The sequence below is a fragment of the Ursus maritimus genome, unplaced genomic scaffold (assembly GCF_017311325.1).
Source record: "Ursus maritimus isolate PB19 unplaced genomic scaffold, ASM1731132v1 scaffold_11, whole genome shotgun sequence".
Taxonomy (NCBI): Eukaryota; Metazoa; Chordata; class Mammalia; order Carnivora; family Ursidae; genus Ursus; species Ursus maritimus.
The window spans coordinates 42,138,145-42,159,362 of record NW_024423453.1 but is presented as its reverse complement, the minus strand read 5'-3'; the positions used below and the strand labels follow the sequence as shown (position 1 = coordinate 42,159,362).

The 21,218-nt window shown below is 43.7% G+C and overlaps 1 protein-coding gene across 1 annotated transcript in view; it reads left to right on the top strand.

Annotated features, from left to right (window-relative positions):
- Window positions 1–13,526: 13,526 nt before the first annotated feature.
- The window catches only part of RNF175 (ring finger protein 175), a 49,837-nt gene continuing 42,145 nt past the window's right edge, over window positions 13,527–21,218 (top strand). Inside the window, exon 1 of the mRNA XM_040626376.1 lies at window positions 13,527–13,592. Within this exon, the coding sequence (XP_040482310.1) occupies window positions 13,527–13,592 (66 nt within the window). The remainder of the gene's footprint in view (window positions 13,593–21,218) is intronic.

Here is a 21,218-nt window from a genome sequence, read left to right as displayed (position 1 = left end):
AGTACATCAAATCATGACATAGTACACTTTCAATATCTTACAATTTGTTAATTCTACCTCAATAAAGCTGAGGGGAAAAAAGAACCTGTTAATGGAATGAAACAACAAATCACAGATTAGAGAAAACACTTGCAAACCACATATTTAACAAAGGATTTGTATCTAGAATATATAAAGAACTGTCAAAACTCAACAGTAAAAAATCACAATGTACTTAGAAAATGAGTAAAAGACATGAACAGATATTTGGTGGAAGAGGATATACATATGGTTTTGATGAAGTCCATATGGGCATGGGAGGAGGGAGTGGTGGTCATGCCCCAGATGCTTGGCACCCAGATCCTATGCAGCAAAGGAGACTTCCTTGTAGTATCAAATTCCATGGTGGGCAAAACATTGTGTTCAGGATGCCAATAAAGCAGGGTTCCAAAAACAGGGAAAAGGGAGAAACGCATTTGATTTTTATGTATTTTTTAAAGCATTAAAATGGTTAACATAGGGGAAAACCAGGTCATTGTATACTTACTTACGCCTTTTAAAATAAGAAGGAAAATTAGGAGGTGGTATGGGAGGGTCATAATACTCTTTTTTTTGTCTTTTGTACTTTTAACAAGCTTAACACTCACTAGCTACTGAAATTGAAAGGGGAGAGGTTCTGAGTGTAGCATGGTCCCTATCATATTTCCTTGGCCTAACTCCATTAAACTCTTGTCCAATAAAGGATTAGAATGTGAAAAAAATAATAATAATCTAAAAATAATAATAATCTAATGTGATGCAAGGCTAGAAAAGAAAAATTAAACTGAAAAGCACCCCCAAACCAATAAAGTTACCCCCTGCCCAGAAGAGCCAGACCACCACCATAAATCCTGAGCTTTTTATGTTACGAGAAAGAGTTATCTTGGCAAAGGAGAAGGTGGGAGAGATGTGCAGAGAGGGGGCAAAGTGAAGAAGTTGAAAATCCAACAATAATAGAGCCTCCAATGCCTCACTTTCAATAATAGATTGGACAAATACAAAGAAGGTCAGGAAGGAAACAGAAGATCTGAACGACACTAAAGCCAACTATACCGACCAGACACCTATAGAACATCCCACCAAACAACAGCAGAATACACATTTTTCTCAAGTTGTTATATAAATGGGCCGAAGATGGCCCCTGTATATTGGCCCTTATGTTGTTTACTTTTTCACAGCAAATTGGTACCATTAGCTCAAAGCCAAACTCAAATTCTTACGTATTCAAAATAATCATATTTTTAGCCATTTAAAACTTGCCTGCTTTGCATACCCTGCAAAACTGCACCAAATATTCACTAGCCATAGATAAGACAAACCCTGTGGTCATAAAAGACCCCAAAACCCCTGTTGCCCTTTGGTGCTGACTCAGATCCTCCCCATCTTGCCACTGAATGACACCATCTAGACATATAAGCTCCCTCTCCACTCCCCTCTTCTCTGGGAGTTCCCTTTTCCTCTTCCCCTGTTAGCATCCTGCTGGGAGAGACAGTCCCCTCTCCTGCAACCCCAGCAAAACAAGGCCCAATAATATTATTGTGCAATACTGCCATCTCACGTTCCTGTTCCTGTCTTTCCTTGATCAGCCCTGAAATCCTTAACCTCACATGAGTGCACAGGGAACATTCTCCAGGACAGGCCATATGTTAGACCATGTAACAAGCCTCAATACATTTAAAAGGACCCAAATAATTCAGAGTATGTTCTCAAACAATAATGGAGTGAAACTAGAAATAAATCACAGAAGGAAACTTGGGAAATTCCAAATATGCGGAAATTAAACGACACCTTCCTAAATGTGTTTGAAATTTAGGTGAATGAAAACAAAAACTCAATGTACCAAAAACAAATAGACACAGCTAAAGCAGTGTTCAGAAGAAAACAGCTGTAAGTGCTCCAGTAAAAAAAAAGAGAAAGATCTCAAATCAATAACTTAACCTTCTGTCTTAAAAACCAGAAGAGCAAACTAAGCCCAAAGCAAGCAGGAAAGGGGAAATGCACGGATTACAGGAGAAATAGATAAAACTGAGCATAGAAGAACGATAGAGAAAAAAAAAGTTGATTGTTTAAAAAGGTTACCAAAATTGGTGCGCCTGGGTGGCTCAGTCCGTTAAGCATCTGATTTTGGCTCAGGTCATGATCTCAGGGTCCTGGGATGGAGCCCTGCATCAGGTTCCTCATTCAGCAGGGAGTCTGTTTCTCCCTCTGCCTCTGCAACCTCCCCCTTATGCTCTCATGCGTGCTCTCCCTAATAAATGAATAAAATCTTCTTTAAAAAATCATCAAAACTGACAAAAATTTAGCTAGACTGACCAAAATAAAAAAAGATCTAAATTACTAAAACCGGAAATGAAAGAGGGATATTACTACCAAACTCACCGAAGTAAAAAAGGATCATAAGGGAATACTATGAACAGTTTTATGCCAACAAATTAGACAACCTAAACAAAATTGACAAATTCTTAGAAAGACACCAAATTCCAAAGCTGACGCAAGAGCAAATAGAAAATCTAAACAGACCTATAACAAGTAAAGCAATTGAATTATTAATCAAAAAATATCTCACAAAGAAAAGCTCCAGCCCAGAGGGTTTCACTGATGAATTCTAACAAATATATAAAAATTAACATCACTCATTCACAAACTCATCCAAAAAATTAGAATAGAAGGAAACACTTCCCAATTCACTCTGTGAGGCCAGTATTACCGGATTACTACAAACAGACAATCACAAGAAATCACAAGAAAAGACTATAGGCCAATATACTTTATGAATATAGATACAAAAATGCTCAACAATCCAGCAGCATATTAAAAGAATTATACACCATGACCAAGTGGGACTCATCCCAGGAATGCTAGTTTGGTTTAATATATAAAAATCAATCTATGTAAAACACTATATTAATAGAACAAAGCACAAAATCCACATGAGCATATCAATAGATACAGAAAAGCACTTGAGAAAGCCTAAGGAAAAAATGATTGGAGGAGGAGGGGAGAGTGAAGAAAGGAGGGTAAGGAAGGAGAAAGGAGATAAGAGGGAGGAGGGGAGAATGAAGGAAAGGGGAGAAGGGAAGGAAGGAAACAGGAAAGGAGGGAACTGGGAAGGCAGGGAAGGGAGAGAAGGGGAGCAGAGGGGAGAGACAGAAAGGGAGAGAGAGCACAAGAATCCAGACTGGAAAGGAAGAAGAAAGCAACCACTTTTATTTACAGATGACATGATCCTGTACATAGAAAATCCTAAGGAATCCACTAAAAAACTATTAGGACTAATAAATGAGTTCAGCAAGACTACAGGATCGAAAATCAACATAAAAAATAAATAAGGAGGGCACATACTGCATGGTGCACTGGGTGTTATACGCAAATAATGACTCATGGAACACTACATCAAAAACTAAGGATATACTGTATGGTGACTGACATAATAAAAATTTATTTAAAAAAATAAATAAAAAATAAATTGTATTTCTATACTCTAGCATTGAACAATTCAAAAATAAAATTTTTAAAATGACTCCATTTAGAATTAAAAAGAATAAAATACTTAGGAATAAATTTAACAAATGCAGTGTAATATTTGTACACTGAAAATTATAAAAAAATCACTGAAAGAAGTTAAAGAACCAACTAAAATTTAAAAATCCCATGTTCATGAATTGGAAGACTTAATATTGTTAATATGGCAGTACTACCTCCAAATCGGTTTATAGATTCATTACAATCCTTATCAATATTCCAGCTGTCTTTTTTGCATAAATTGACAAACTGACTCTAAAATTCTTATGAAAATACAAGGCACTAAAAATAGCTAAGATAATCTTGGGAAATAAAAACAAAGTTGGAAGACTTTCACTTCCCATTTTCAAAAGTTAATACAAAGCTACAGAAATCAAGAACAGTGTAATACTAGCACAAGGACAGACAGACACACCAAACAAAGGAATAGAATTGAGAGTCCAGAAATAAACCATTATATTTATGCAACTGATTTATGACAAGGGTGGCCAAGATAATAATTCAATGGGGAAAGAATAGCCTTTTCAACTAATGATGCTGGGACAACTGGATGTCGGCATACAAAAGAAGGAGGTTGGACCTCTACCCTCACACCGCATACAAAAATTCACTCAAAATAGTTTAAAAACCTCAATGTAGGAACTAAAACTGTAAAACTCCTAGGAAAAAAAAAAAAAAACATAGCAGTAAATCTCTACTGCCTAAGATTAGGTGATGATTTTTTTAGATATGATACCAAAAGCACATATACGAAATAAAAAATCGATACATTTAGAACTTTTGTGCTTCAAAGCATACCATCAGAAAATAAATAAACAGAAAATCCACAGAATGGGAGGAAATCTTTGCAAATCATATACCTGATAAAGAACTGGTATCCAGAATATACAAAGAACTCTTAAAACTCAACAATAAGAAGACTAGTGACCCAATTTTAAAATGGGCAAAGGATCTAGACATTTCTTCCAAGAAGATATACAAATGGCCAATAATCACATGAAAAGATATTCAACATTATTAGTCATTAGGGAATAGAAATCAAAATCACCATGAGATACCACTTCATACCAACTAGAATGGCTACAATCAACTAGTCAGATAATGACAACTGTCGGTAAAGATGTGGAAAAACCAGAACCCTCATACATTGCTGGTGGGGCCGTAAAATGGTATAGCTAATTTGGAAAACAGTTTAGCAGTTCCTCAAAATCGTCAGCATAGGGTTACCCTATGATCCAGCAACTGCACTCCTAAATATATACTCAAAGAGAATTGAGAACATATAGCCACAAAAATACTTTTATATGAACTTCCACTGCAGCATTATTCATAATAGCTAAAGAAGTAGAAACAACCCAAAAGTCCATCAACTGATGAGCAGATGGACAAAATGTGGTATAACCATCTTAAAGAGTATTATTTAGTCATAATAAGGAATAAAGTACCAATACACACTACAACATAGATCAACCTCAAGAACGTTACACTAAAGGAAAGAAGCCAGACACAAAGGCCACGTATTGTATGATTCCATTTAAATGAAAGATCCACAACAGACAAATCTACACAAAGAAATTAGGAAATTAGTGGTTGCTAGGGGATGAAGGAAGCAGGAAATGGGGAGTGACTACTAATGAATACGAGTGTCTTTTTGGGGTGATGAAAATGTTCTGGAATTAGATAGCAGTGATAGTTGTTTTGTGAATATACTGAAAACCACTGAATCATATGCTTCGTTTCATGCTGAATTGTATGGCATGTGAATTATATCTCAAGTTCATTGGTGAAAAAAGTCAGATGTTCCAAGGCTTAAGGTGACACATGAATGTGTTAAAATTGAGACTTGAAGCCAGATTTGTTTGATTATAAATCCTGTTGTCTTAATTACCAACTATACTCCTGGACCTCCTTCTTTTTTCACATTACAGGCTTTCTGTAAATGGCTACTCACTCCTACAGGGTTCATCACTGTCAAACACCAAATCTCTCTTTTATCCCTAGCTTTCTTCTCGAGTCAGTTTGTCTCTAACTGTGGACAGCTCTGCCTGCACGGCCTAGAGATACCTCAAAAGCAACCCATGGTAAACCAAATTTAACTTCATCTTCGACAATCTTATCTCCCTTTGATGAATCCTCTTACTGGTGGTATTCTTCATGGGCTGGTGTCCCTTCCAGTCCTCAGGCCATTTAGAAAGCAAAGATGACTCACCTACCCGGGCCCAGTAAATGACCAGGTTTTTCATGCTTGGGTTACCAGCTCTGACCATTCTCTTTGATGATTCTCCACTTGGATGACACATTACCAAGAGATTTTCATTCTCATTTCACTATTAATAAAGCCTAAAATGTATACCTCAAATAAGAACGCAATAGCAACTAAGAGGAAAAAATAAAGACCCTCTCTCCAACATACTCTAGAGAGCCAGTAGTACAGACAGTACCCCAACTCAATTCTCCCAGTGTTCTGAAACCACACAATGTACTTCTCCATGTTTCTAACAGGATTAAACTTCCTTTGAGTTGTTTACTTAAAGTCATCCCCAAAACTATGGCTACTTTGATGGATATTTGAAAGAGTCAGGAAAATCTTACACTAGTAAAGTCTAGCTATTCCCTAATTCACCCTCTACTACTGTATCCAGGATGGCTTCTAAAATTTTCCTTCTTTGGGGACCCAGCAAAATGTGTTTATTGTAAAAATTAAACATATAACTTTATGCCAAAATTTTTAATTTTACTGTTTTTTTAAGATTTATTTATTTTATTTTGAGAGAGAGAGAAAGAGAGCACAAGCAGGAGGCACAGAGGGAGAGGGAGAGAGAATCTTCAGCAGACTCTACCTTGAGCACGGAGCCTGATACGGGGCTCAATCTCACGAACGTGAGATCACGACCTGAGCCGAAACCAAGAATTGGACGCTTAGCCAGCTGCACCACCCAGGCGCCCCAAAATGTTAAATTTTAAAAAGTCATTAGACCACATGCCCAGCACAAAATTTTTGTTTATAACTACTTGGTAACTTAGAATAATTGAAATCTTTCCCAAAGAAAAAGTGGAATCAACAACAAACAACCAAAAACACCAATATTTCATTTTTCTGATATTCTAAAATTAAGCAAATATGTGTTTTATTTTCATACACGCACTATTTCAACTATTTATATGTGTCAGGATTACTGCATTTATAGAATAAATTAGAAAAGGAACTCATCTCCAACACTCATGTATGGCACATATTCTTTTTTTTTTTTTTTAAAGATTTTATTTATTTATTTGACAGAGAGAGAAACAGCCAGCGAGAGAGGGAACACAAGCAGGGGGAGTGGGAGAGGAAGAAGCAGGCTCCGAGGGGAGCAGGGAGCCCAATGCAGGGCTCGATCCCAGGACTCCGGGATCACGTCCTGAGCCGAAGGCAGATGCTTAATGACTGAGCCACCCAGGCGCCCCTGAGGCACATATTCTTAGCAGTAATGTGGCTAGACATGAAATTTTTTCTTCAGTCAGTACAAGAATAAAATAACAAGTAGAAGGGAGCAGACTCAGGCCTTACCCTTTACGCTGTTTTCCTTCTCCCAACCACATCTCAGCATCTCTAAGTGTTAGCAAAAGTGGGTCCCCGTTCTGATTAACAATGACACATTATAAAATAAATAGTAGAAAATGCCCATCTGGACTGCATGGAATTATGTTAAGGCACAATTTTGGCCTCTTTTTGTATTTTAAGTTTATATCCATATCAATATGCAGAGGTCTCAATGGTCCTGTTATGGGTGGACAGCAAAAGGCTGTGGCCACAGTGACAATAGCCCCTTCTTCCTGGAGGACCATCTGCAGGCAATAGGCTAAGAGAATCACCTGCCCTCACTCGGCCTCCATAAACCAGGAAGAGGCCTGGGGCACAAGCAGGAGCACCTGGAAATGTGACCGCACCACCAATTTAATCCGGCCCCAGGCCAGGCACCGTACTAGATACAGCGGTGGATAAAAGATGGTTAGAATAGTCTCTGCTCTCCCCATATTTGCAATTGTGGCTCATACCCGCACCTAGAACACAAGGCAGTGTGGGATAGAGGCAAATGCAAAAGCTGTGGCACATAGGATTGAAAGAAATGTGTTCCCACTGAGGATTTGGGAGAGTCTGGTAAGAGAACAGAGCTGGTCAGGCTCTTGGATGGGGTGCGGTGGGACAACTGCTGCAGATTAAAATGAGAAAAGAAAAGGGCAGTATAAGCAGAAGCGATGGCTTGGAAGTGACCTTATTTATCCTTAATTGTAGAATGAAGATAATAATAGTACACCTACCTTGGAGGGTGGTTTGAGAATTAAATATAAAGAAAGTACCTGGCCTTAGCAGACACTTTAAAAACTGTAGCTGTTATCATGGGCAAGGAGTATAGTAAGACCAGGAGTGCTTACTGGAAGGCTTTCTACTCCAGCAAAGAATAACTGTGTCCTCTTGCCGTTACTTCTATAACTGATCTTCTTTCAAGCCCCCAAGTAGGACAAATATCTAAAGTCAAGAGAAAAAAAAAAAAAAAAAGGAACATTAGTATTTTTCTTCCGCAAGAAGGTGACTTTTGCAGAACACAGGTGTGTTGTGGTCTTGGCAATTAACCAGAGGTTAATTGGGGATGGCAAGGAATTGGGATGGCAAGTCATTGGTCTCAACTAGCAATGACAAATACAACTTCCACACCAGGACCAAGTTTCCTGGGGTCACCCCCCGGGAAAGCCTCCCACCCAACCCGAAAATTGGGAAGCCAGTAGAGCAGTGGTTGCTGCTATACATTCTTAGATAAAGCAATTAACTTCTTCTAACTTAGTGTCTTCATCTGTAAAATGCAGACGGTGATACCTGTCACTGGGGCTCATTCTGAGGATGAAATGACACCAGATAGATAACGTGCTGAGCCCAGGGCCTGGCACACTGTGGGCATTTCATAAATGTTAACCCTTTATACAGTTAGGACAGTAGAGACGGGCTTGCCTGGCACAAGCTGTCTGGCTTCTAACTTAGTAAAGATGAGACTTCCTAAAGGAGAAACCAGGAAAGGAAAACAAGGAGAGGGGCGGGCAAGGGGCCCCATCAAGGACTTACATGTGGTTTTCCCTCCTACTGAGAGGGCCCCCGAACTCAGTAAATGAGAATGACCCTAGCTGAACTTCTAAGCTGGAAAGTATAGTTGGTTTTTAAAAGCAGTTCTTTTTCAAGATCAGTTGTTCAACAGAACTTAAAAGCTTGCCCTCAGAAGAGGCTCAGTCCTGAAACCTACAGGGTAAACCATGAAAAGCAGGACTGTGCCATCTCTCTACAGGGAGTGGGGCGCCCCACACATGCTGTTTGAACACTGTGACGCTGCTGCCTCCCCTATTCCAAATTAACCAGAAACCTGAGAACCTGAACTGAGCTCCAGCTAACATTATTTAAATGAACCGGCTGTTACATGAACCTTAAACCACATGGCATTTGGTTGTGGGGTTGCCCTGGGCCAACAGACATTAATACAGAAGGTTCCCAGCTCACAGACGGATTGTGTTCCAAATGTGCATTTGGAAGGCTGTGGTTTGCAAGGCAGAATGCACTTTCCCAAAGAAGCAATGTTATAAATGGTGATTAGGGCCCCACGCCAGCTCACAAAACTCCATGTAATCATAATACAGCTACACTTTGTACATTTTAGCCCAAAAAAGAGTAGAGATCAATAATATTACAATACTAATAACTAAAGAATGAGATAAACAGGGGTGCCTGGGTGGCTCAGTCGGTTAGGCGGCCAACTCATGATTTCGGCTCAGGTCGTGATCTCATGGGTGGTAAGATCAAGCCCCGCCTCTGGCTCCCCACTCAATGAGGAGTCTGGTTGAGATTCTCCCTCTCTCTCCCTCTGGCCCTCCTCCCACTTGTGCATGCATGTGTGCACTCTCTCTCTCTCTCAAATAAATAAATAAATCTTTTTTTAAAAAAAAGAATGAGATAAACAATAAAGTTGGGTATCTCTCATTTGTCTTGAGAGGTAGTGTTTAAGCCAGGCAGATTTAATGAATGAGGGCACAAAGGTCTATTCAGTGAGGCTGAGAGGACAGGAACACTGGGACTGTAGTCAGGAACCCCAGCAGCTGAGAATCAGACTAGCTTGCATGATTTCTACCAAGTCTAAGAGGCTAGTGTCTGCACCTGAAGGCCCACCTAGCACCCGGGGGAGGGGGGGGGTTATCGGAGGGGAGGATGACTGAAAAAGTTAGCCAGAGTATTTCTATGCAGCCATTTCATCAGCCAAGGTAGGACCTATTTTCAGTGTCCCTCTCCTTTTAGACATGATTACCCCCATTTACAACCTAGTCTGCCCCTGACCCCAAAGATCACAGAAGTGCAGAACGTTTGGTGCCTCGTTCACACTGATTTCTGAGCTCAGACAAGCTCTCTAGGATACTCACATCGCCTGGATGGTTTTAATGTGACACCCCCACCCCGTTTAGACTGACTCTATTATTGCCATCCCCTTCAGGGGAGATGGCCGCGACCAGTACCACACCTGGTTATAGACGTTCGAAATCACCCATTCTAACCGGGAGGCTAAGGATCAAATATATGTATTTTATCTGTAAATATGAAAAACACATGAGCAAAGAGGAAAGGAGTCAATTGAAAAAGAAAGTTACTTGAAAAAGACCATTTGTAAGACAATAGAGAGGGCTTCTGTAAGATCTAACCATTAGGCTGGAGGCACTATCAGCCCATGGCAGTTGGGTTGTCCTGAGAAAGACAGCAGAAGGGGGAAAATTAATGAGTGCTGGTCAGGAAGAGGATAGGAAGGCCGAAGGCGGCCACTTTGCAATAAGTCATTTAACATATACGAGGCATTCTTGTAAATTACATTCCAGATTAACTCACGTATACATAAATGCAATGATTAATTCTCTTAAAATTACAAAATGTCTCAATTTTATTTCTTAAAATTGGCTTGTATCCCTTGCCCACATTCTATTGACTTACACTTTTTAAAAATTAATTTTTTAACAGTTCTGCTTTTTTCCCAAGCACTAATTCTTTGACAGCTAGATATATGCAAATACATTCTCTCGGTCCACGGCTTGTGTTTTTTTTTTTAAGATTTTATTTATTTATTTATTTATTTATTTATTTATTTATTTATCAGAGAGAGACAGAGACAGAGAGAGAGAGCGCGAGCACAAGCAGGGGGAGCAGCAGGCAAAGGGAGAAGCAGGCTCCCCACTAAGCAAGGAGCCTGATGCAATGGGGACCCTGGGATCATGACCTGAGCCAAAGGCAGACGCTCAACTGACTGAGCCACCCAGGCATCCCGGCTTGCTTCTTTTTAATGTCAACTTTTTATTGTACAGAAGTTTAAAATTTTAACATAGACTAATTTACCAATATTTTCCATTATGATTTGTTCTTTTTCAGTTTTAATATATTTTTCACTATCTTGAGATGATAAAGATATTCTTTTAAATTGCCTTCTTCAAGTCTTGCTTTTTAAACCACCTATTTTGTCTTGGCACGGCAAGCTAATTACTAAATAGTCCATATATCCCTGCTGATTTGCCACTCCTGTCCTAAAACTAGCTTCCCATAAATCCGTGTGTCTATTTGGGGGGCTTTCTATTCTGTTCCATGGGTCTAGTTCTCTATTCCTGCATCAAATAGCACACTTAATTTTCTAGCTATTCTTGAATCCACCTTGTTTCTCAAACACCTTAATGACATTAGCTCATTTCTTTCATTACATCATTACAATCACCTCAGGGCTCTAGATCAAGACAAGATAGGAGGATGCATGAGCTATGGCTAATATGCTGAAGAGCTTAGAGCTAAGAAACAGGAAGGCTATTGAGCTATTCCAGGATTTATGACAGTCAGGTGCCAAGCACTTGATTTGGGAAACAAATGTGCAAAGTAATTAACTCTGGTTGGGTGAACCACTCCAGAAAGCAGTGGTTACCTTTCGGGGAAACAAGGTATTAGTTCAATATCTGGACTGAGTCACAAAAGCAACCAGGTATGATACAGTAGAGCAGAGCAAGTCCATCACTACCAGTGGGGAAGAAATGGACTTTTTGAGTTTTATTCCCTGATGACTGTTGGGCTGAAATCAGAAGGAAGATGACTCCCTTTGTGCTCACACATGTCTCCAGTGAAATATGTAGCCGTTTTTGGTGTCAATCAACCAGGGCAGAGAATCTCCTATCAGGGAGTCAGAATTTACATAATGATAATGGGCCAGAATTTTATAGGATAGGGAAATTCTATTTCCATCCAGACCTTTATGTGTGTGTGTGTGTGTGGAGGGGGGTAGCTGACTTAGAGGAATCCAGATGAATTTGAGGACATCTGGACTGGAGAGAAAAAAAATGGCCTTTGCCACACGCAGACAGGCCAAGAGCTAGGTAGGGAGGCAACATGTCCAAATGAACTCATAATCTTTGTCCCAGAAATCTGCTGCTCTTTCAATATTCCCACTCTTAGCACCCTCTGCCCAAATACCAAGCTGCTCAAGCCACACGCCTGGGAGACATCCTTGAGGATCAGTACGTCTCACAGATTCTATCACCTAGATCCCTTGGCTCCATCCACCTCCCTCCATCCCCCCTCCACCCCATCCCTACACATACTCACATACACCACCGAGGCCATTGCTGTCTTTAACCGGAACTATAGCAATAGCTTTCTGACTGATCCCCCTGTCCTGAACCACAGCTGAGCCCTCCTGTCCACCCTTGAACCAAAAGGCAATTTCCCACCACACGACCTACCAGCTTTGAAACTTGGCCAAACTTCCGCACCTCTCTGTGATTCAATGTTCTCCTGTAAAATGGAGCTAATAACACCACCTACCTGGTGGCCTTGTGAAAACTGAGTGAGTTAACACAGACTAAAGTACTTGGAAGAGGAAGCACTTACCACAGTTCATTGTCCTGGATGCTTGTCTCCACACCCTGCCAGACCGGAAGTTCTACAATGGCAGGGATGTGTCCCTCTGCTGGTCTGCCTCCACTGGTAGCTCCTTGCAGGTGTTGAAAACTATAAGCCACCACAACCTGGAATGGAGTATTTTGTTAAGTCAGACCATCTACTTATATGTTCCCTTTTTGTCTATTTCCCTACCAGTGCATTCCTAAAGCCTTCCCCAAATGTTCCAGCTTGTTCCCAGCCATAAATCCATACTGGCTCTACCGCTGAGGGGAAGGAGAATGCCCGCTAAAGGTGGAGGGGACAAAGGCAAGTTGTGGGTGATTTCCCAGGGGGAAGTGCAGGGGCAGAGCAGCACAGAGGCCGAGAGTGTCTGCCTTCTCTCCCCACAGCTGAGTTTCTCTCCTTTGTTATCTTTGGAGGAGCCAAGTGTGACTTCCTCGGGGACCTGTCCAGATTATTAATACTGCAGATAACAGGGAAGAAAGGGCGATGGGCCCAGGAACGGAACTGGAGATGCAACGGAGACTCAGTCTCCCAGGTTTTGGACAGCCACCTGAACTCCCGTCTGCAGATAAGGGCTTCTGAAGGAAAGAGCCGGGAGAAAACGACCCCTCGCTCCCCCTCTCCGCTCCATTTCTCACTCTCGGTACTCCACACACCTCTTCCCACCTTACTTCTGAGCGGGTCTCCAGCCCCGCCACCTGGTGACAAAACCGCTGGCAGGAGCCAGGCGCAGGACGCGGTAAGAGCCACCACCGCCGACACTGCTTGACCACAGAGGGAAAGATCCCCCAAGGGTCTCCCCGGCAGCGACTGGGAGGAGGAACAGGAGCCCCCGCCTCGGCGGGCGGCCGGGGCGCTGAGCGGAGGGGCGGCGCTCCCGGAGGCGGTCTGCGCGCGCTACCGCATGGCCCGGGGCGGGGCTACCGCAGGCACAGCTAGCCCCCGGCGCTCGCCCGGCAGAGCGCCCCACCGCGGCCTCCCGGAGACCCTCCCCGGCCCGGGCGGAGCGAGCGACGGTGCGGCGGAGGGCGGGCGCCACGGCGGAGGCATGGCCGCGGGCGCCGCGGTGCGCAAGGCGGCGCCGGTGCTGGAGGCGCCTCCCCAGCACGAGCAGGTACCGGGCGCGGGGCGCAGGCCGGGGGACATGGGGCCACAGTCCCGAGGCTTACGCGGGGGCTGGGTGGCCGCATGGACAGGTCTCCGAGTCCCCCGCCCCGGCGCGGGATGGAGAGGCGGATGACCTTTCTGGAAAGTGCTCGTTGCTTCGCCTTACCCTCCTCCACCCCAGGGGAGTCGAACCCCTTTCCATTTCCCTCTTTCCCTCTCCCTCTTCTGCCCCTTCTCCCCTTTCTCCTCCCCTACCCCTCCTTCTTCCAGCTTCCCTGCCCCTCCCCCCACTACGTCTTCTCCAGAAGGACCCTTATCCGACTCATCCTTATCCATTCCCTGTCCTCCATACTGGCTGCCCCTCTCTCCTTCTCGCTCCCAAGCAGAAGCCCCAGGTGCCAGGTGAAGGCCGTCGGCATTGGAAGAGGACAGCTGAAGGGTGCTGGGTTGTACAGGAGGCTTGACTTTAAGGTTCTCAAACTGACGCGTGCATCACAATCACTCGGAAGGCTAGTTAAAAAGCAGATAGTTGGGCTCTACCCCCAGGGTTTCTAATTCCTGACCTCTGGGATAGTGCCTACCTATTTGCAAGTCTGACTAGTTACCAGGAGATGCTGATGCTGAAGCTTTGAGGACCTCTGGGCTGGCACTTCCCTCCCACCACGCCCCCTCCCATGCCCTTTGGTGATTTCAAATCCAAGTCATTACTGTTTGTCATTTATAGATGATTCTTAGGCCATGATCACATACTAGGAACTGTGCTACTCATGGGTAAAAGGGATGCAATTAGAGGTGGACCTTTCCTCTGGAAGCTCACATTCTGGGAAGAAAGTATAACAAGGATAAAATAACTCACAGAGGGTAGGAAGAGATTACTGCCCCAGAAAGAGGTTCGAGTGAAGTTTTGTAGGATTTCTAAGAAGCAAGGAATTGCTTCTGGCAGGGAGGGTGGGCAAGGGCGACTGGGGAGTGATGGCATGGCTTTTGTGAGCTGGGCCTGGGAGAACGGATGAGATTCCATGTGTCCATGAGGGGAAATGAGAATTCTTCATGGAGGAAATACCAAATACTTGGAATACCAAATTACTTGGAGGTGGGAAAAAAATTGTTGGGGAGTGGGTGGTGAGCATGGAGAAAGGTGGGGGTGGGCATGGATATTCACTGTGACCCTGGCAGAAATCCAGGGTTCATGAAGGCTTGTAGGAAGGGAGAGCTGAGTTATCACAAGTCTTGTAACGCTATGCATTGGGAATCTATTCTCTAAAACGGGGAGGCTATAAGGGAACTCCATGACTTACTTGCTGGTTTCAGACCCAGATCAGATCTTTGACAGCGGGTTACGGATGAAGAAGTCTGAAGCCGTGAGGGACAGAAGACTGGCAGAGTCAGTCTGCAGCTGGTGTTTGCTGTCCCTTAAGGCTGCCATCACTGCCTTGCCCTCTGCCTGCAGGAGGCATGCTCCCCTGATAACTCTTCCCCGGGAGGAATCACAGCTTGTCCCTTAATCCCCCAGAGCAGAGCCATGTGGTCCAGGGACCAACAGCCAAGGTGTCACCAGGGAGCCAATTAGAAATGCAGTCTCAGTCCCCCACCCTAACCTGCTGGATTAAGATCTGCATTTTAACCAAACACTAAAGTTTGAGAAGTTCTGGTTTAAAACAGACTTTATAAGAGCTGAGGATAATAAAAGAAAAATAGATGTGGTTACTGACCACCCCAACTCCATAAGAATTTCCCGGCCACCCTGTATATTATAGCACCCTCTGACTCTAAACCTTACCCTATTTTATTTTCATTCATCATCCTTATTAGCCCCTGAAGCATGTCTGTTTGTATATGTGTTTTTCTGAGAACCTCCATCACCTTGGAAGCCCCAGCAAAACAAGCACTTGATCTGCTTTGCTGGCTGCTGTATTTCCAGAACCCAGCACAGAGCCTGGCAGATGGCAGGGCCTCAGCGAACGTTTGTTGGACAAGTAAGTGAGTGAAGAATAAACATACACCCCCATGATCTGGGCTCTAGTCTGCACAGCTACCTGTGTTACCTCTTTGTGACAATCACCATCTCCCTAGTCCCACCCTCCTCCTCCCCAGCTATACCCCCTGTGGCCTTGTGAGCCAGCTACACCCTCTCTGCTCCTGAGACTCCTCAGGGTTGGGGTGTAAGAGAGCAGACAGCATGGATTCAGCAGTTTCCTCTTCTGCTTGTCTGAGGCCTGCTTTGCAGCCTCTGATTTCCCCCTGAGGACCTACCTCTGCCTTGGAGTAGGCCTGACACAACCCCTCGCTCCCCCTCCAGCCATGGAAGCTTTGTCCTCACCCAGGGACCCGGAGTCCGGAGTCCGTATCACTACAGAAAGCCCTCCAGGCCTGACACACCCTTACCTCCCCCACGTATGTCCCAGCGACAGCAGTAATTTGTGTTGACTGTTCTGGGTTTTGTCAGGCATTTTAGCAAGATTTTTCTAACAGATGGATTTTTGTGAGGGAAGAGTTGAAAGTAGGGAAACCCGTTTGGAGGTAGGAGCTGAGGTGAGGTCTGGTGCTGGGAGGGAGGCAGGTTTCAGATACAGTTAGCCCTTGAACCACACGGGTTCACACTGCACAGGTCCAGGTGTACACGGATTATGGACAGTGCAGTGGTATAAATGCGTTTGCCTTATGATTTTGCTAATAACATTTTCTTTCCTCTAGCTGACTTTATTGTAAGAACACAGTAATAATACATATAACCTACAGGATATGTGTTGATCAGCTGTTTTTGTTATTGGGGAGGCTTCTAGTCCACAGCAGGCTATCAGTAGTTAAGCCTTGGGGAATCAAAAGTTATACCCAGATTTTTGACTGTATGGGGAACTGGCATCCCTAGCCCCTGCATGGTTCAAAGGTCAACTGTATATTGATTGAGTGTGCGATGTGCCAGACAGGGGGTATTCTGGGTGGGGTAAGACAAGTAATAAATCACCAGTGACCATACAGTGTGGTAACAGTGTTCAGCAGACAATGGACCTACTGGACAGGCCTAACCCAAAGGCTTGCTGGAGGACGTGGAATCCAAGGCATCCCCACAGGGTGTCTGGGGGTGGAGGAAGAGCATTCAGGGGAAGGAAGGTTCCGCTTGGCTGGAGCAGAGGGTGTGCAGGGGTTCTGGAGAGAAATGAATCTGGAAAGGGCCACAGGAGCTGTGTTAGTGACAAGTGCGGCCTCTTGGGTTATGAGCGGGGCATCAGATGTGACCAGCTTGCTTGTAATTAGATCACCCTCACTGATGGGAGAAAAGGAGTGAAGGCAAGAGCCCCCCCCGAGAAGAAGGGAACACTGCACACCGGGCTGGATCTCTCCTCAAGCTCAAGGAGGCCTTCCCTTGCCAAGCAGTCTAAAGAGTAACAGCCCCTGCCCCTCCCCGTGCTCACTCTTCTTTACCACACCCTCCGTTTCGTTTCTTCATAGAATTTACCACATGAGGTCATTGCTTTCCTTACTTGCTTATTGTCCATACTTTCTCTAGAACACAAGGCTCAATTCATGAGAACAGGAACCTTGTCTGTCTTACTCACCTTTATCGCATGCCAACTCTTACCCCAGTGCGTGGCACCCAGGAGGTGGTCAATAGATATTTGCTGAACGAATGAAAAAAACAGTTGGCATAGAGGCCATTGAGGTGGAAAGAAGTAGTGTGCTAGGTATTTTCATAAGGTCAGCAGGAGGATACTGGGTTGGAGGTGGAGGGTTAGGGTCAAGAATGGCGCCCCATATTTCCGTTTTGAATGATTGGATAGATGGGATGTGGAGCTGCTGAGTGAGAAGGGGGCACTGAAATGGAAGCAGGTTGAGGGGAAATGAATATGTTCAGTTTGGGGCAGGTTGAGTGTGTGTGTGGGTCTGAGGGGCACCTAAGTGGAGATCTGTAGAAGGCACGTGGGTAGAAGAATCTGAATCTCAAAAGTGAGCTAAAAGGGGAGGAGAGGTAAATAGGAATGTGCTGCAGGAACATGGCGATTCATAGACAAGAAGGAGAAAGGAGAAGCGGAATCAAAATGGCTTCTTCATTTAAGTGACATGTTCATGCAGAATATATTCAATATTGACAAGTATAAAAAAGGAGTAAATGTTCCAACAGACATCAGCACTCATGGATCATTCCTGTTAGCACTTTGGTGACCATTCTGGACATCTCTTTCTTCTGGATGTTTCTTGATTCTATGTAACTATATATTTACAGTAATAGGTTTACAGTATATACAACTGTTTTTGAAGCATGCTTTTTCTTTTAACAATATGTCATGGAGATACTTCTATGTCGATAAATACAGACCTGCACAAACATTTTATAAAAGCCAGTAGATTTCCTTTGTTATAGCTATATCATAACTCATTAACCAATCCCCCATGGGTTGACACATAGATTGTTGCTAATTTCTCAATATTATAAATAAAAACCATGTGAACACCTGTGTCATCTTTCCCTGTGTATTTTTCTCTTCATTTCATGAGAGAATATTCCGAGCTATTCTACATAGGATAAAGGAACACTTAAAATTCTGACATGCCTCACCGAATTTTCTGTCCAGAGAAACTGTCTTAATGTACACAACACACCTGAAGGGCATGTGAAGGTCATTTTTCCTCATCAACACTGGCTACTAAACATTTTTCTCCTTGTCATACTTTTAAGTGAAAATTATGTCTTACTGTTATGGACATTTTTTTCTTTTTAATGTTAACTTTTATTAAAATTAGGTAGGTCCACTTTTTAAGGAGTCACATAGTTCTACAAGACTTAAAACAAAAAACCAGTGGGACCCCATCACCATTCCACCCTTTCCCATTCCTGATTTCCCACTCTCCAGAGGCGACAACCTTCAGCTGTTCTCAGGAACCAGTGGTGGACCCTCCCTGGCAGGCAGGTGACAGGCGGGGGCTCAGCATCAGGGCAGCAGCGCTCTCATGCTCACGGAAGATTCCAGGGCTCAGAGGGCCTTATCCTTCCCAACCCCAGGTATGCCCCTTCTCACCCTCTGCCCAGCATTGGGGGTGGGGGGATAATCCGGAAGCAGGAGAGTGCAGGGGTTACCTCCCAGCCAACTCCGTGTATCCCACCTCCCCACCCCCAGCCCACAGGTCCCTGGGTTCTCCACCCACAGTAATTAAGTGATTATGCCCCATCACCTCCCTGTTTCCCTAGATGTGGGATGAAGGGTTGTGGGCGAGGGGCAGTGAATAGACTCATCCAGGGTTGGAATGAATGGACAATCACTGTAGCTTTTCCCCTACGTCTCTACCTGCCTGTCCGTCAGCCCAGCCAGCCACCTCACTGTCCCTAAGAGAAGCCGGGGCTGGGGGGCCCTTAGGTCTACAGATTCAACTAGCCCTCTCAGTGGACCCCCTGAGGCTCTCCATGGGACCTCAACCTGGTTTCTGGTCCAACCAAATTCCCCAAAGTCCCACCGTCCCTCTGGGCAAGGCTCTGACCCTGAGCTCCTCCTGGCTAACCAACCTCACCCTCAAAATAAAGTTCCAACTTTCATTCTGCCTAGAAAATAAAACTGTTGCTTTTTTTTCTCACTGATTTTAAGTGACTCATTTATCATATGTACTTGGGTCTGTTCCTACACCCTGTCTGTGTTCTGTCCACTCATCTGTGTCCCTATTCCTGGACCAGTAATACTTTGAATTAATTTCTGTAGCTTTGTTGTGTATTTCAGTGTCTGGTAGGCCACTTGTCCAGTATTTACTCTTCTCCTGAGTTTTCCTGGCTATCCTTATATACTTATTTTTCCAGATGAAATTTAGTGTCATTTTAATTTCCAAAATAAATCCTCGTAAGATATTGAATGGGCTTGCATAATAACATACCAGAAAAAAATTGTCAAAAAGTAGACTCCACCCTAGAAAAAAAATACTGTACTGTAGGGAATTATTACTAGAAAAGAGGTGTCTCTAAAAATATCATCATTGTCATCGTATTCACTTTTTCCCTAGGAAATAAGAGTATTTTTCAGTGCACTTGATCTAATGAAGTTCTTTCTTGTGTTTAGCAGAAAACTTTTCAGCTATAATTTCCACTCCCTAAGCTTTTCTGGTCTTCACTAGAATAACTTATCATGCTTCACTAAAAATGACTTGGTATCTGGTGGGTAGTTACACATTTATGCCCAGGGCTATATGACTAGTAAAAGGCAAAGGTAATTTTTCTTCTCAACTTAACTAAAAACTCAGTTTGCCTTTTTTTTTTTTTTTTAGATTTTATTTATTTATTTGAGAGAGAGAGGGCACCCGCAGAGAGGGAGAGGGAGAGGGAGAAGCAGGCTCCCCACTGAGCAGGGAGCATGATGCAGGGCTTGATCCCAGGACCCCAGCATCCTGACCTGAGCCAAAGGCAGACGCTTAACCGACTGAGCCACCCAGGCATCGCCTCAGTTCCCTTTCTTAAGTTGACTTTAATAAGAGGCACTGTGAACCTCATGATCCTGAAGAGCAAAAATAGAAGCAGCCAGGGAGTCCTATAGGTTATAACTCTTATTGAGTTCATTGGCCCTTGGATTAAACACCAACAAAACTCTCATGTAATATCTCCTTTATATTCACAACATTCCCAGCAAAGTTAAGAGCCGCTATCCTATCAATCTCCAGTTTTTAATAAGGAAACCGAGACAATCACAGGCTAGTGATGTGCCCAAGGTCACCCAACGAACAAGTTAGCTCAGTGTTCAGTGCTGGATGGTGCTAAATGGATGCAGGGTTCAGGGCTCTAAACCTATGAAATGTGCAGAGAGGGAGGGACCTATCAGACAGGTGGGGACTCAGGTACTACTATTCCCTAAGGGTGGCCACTAAGGTTTCACTCGTAGAAGGCAGCACTGGAGCCCAGCTGTTCTGACCTCTGAATATCAGGGACCACCTGATGGGATCATCCAGAAGCAGGGAGCCATAGAGAAGCTGCTAGCGTCACCTGCTGCTTCACCCACTTCCCCTTTCCTGGCATTCTCTGGCAAATCCTGGCGCTGTGCAAATATTGCCAAAGCCTCTACTTAGCAGTGTCATCTGAAGCCTTGATTTTAAACAGAAACACAGATTTTATACTGGGAACTGTTTACCCTGAGTCAGAGAAACCTAGATTGAACTATGGATGGCATTGTTTTTTCCCATCTGTCAAATTTGCTGGTGCCATTTGAAGAAAACATACAGAAAAAAAAACCTAGTTAGAATCATATTTGTGTAACAAATGTTTTATTTGCTTTCTGTTCTTTGCCATCATTGGGGATTTTAGCTTTTAACATAGAGGACTAGAGATTGAGCTCTCTGTGCGCTCCATGAAAATTATAAGATTATATCTTTTCAAGGATTGCCTTAAAGGTCTCAAATAACCAAATGTAGTGGATTAGCAGTGCTCAAGGGAAGGCAGCGCATGGCTACAATCATTCAGAAGCACTGCCGGGGCTGGGGGTGGGCGTGAGGGGTGTGGTCAGTGCTCTCCAGCTCAGTCCGCAAGGGCAAGGTTTTAAGGTAAATTAGCAGAAGGACACAAAAAATCCTCCAAACAAGTAGAGCCCCTGGTTAGCTCTGTCTCTAAAACCTTGAACTTGGAGATGTTTACTCACTGGCATCATTTAAGACACCAGCAAGAGATGTA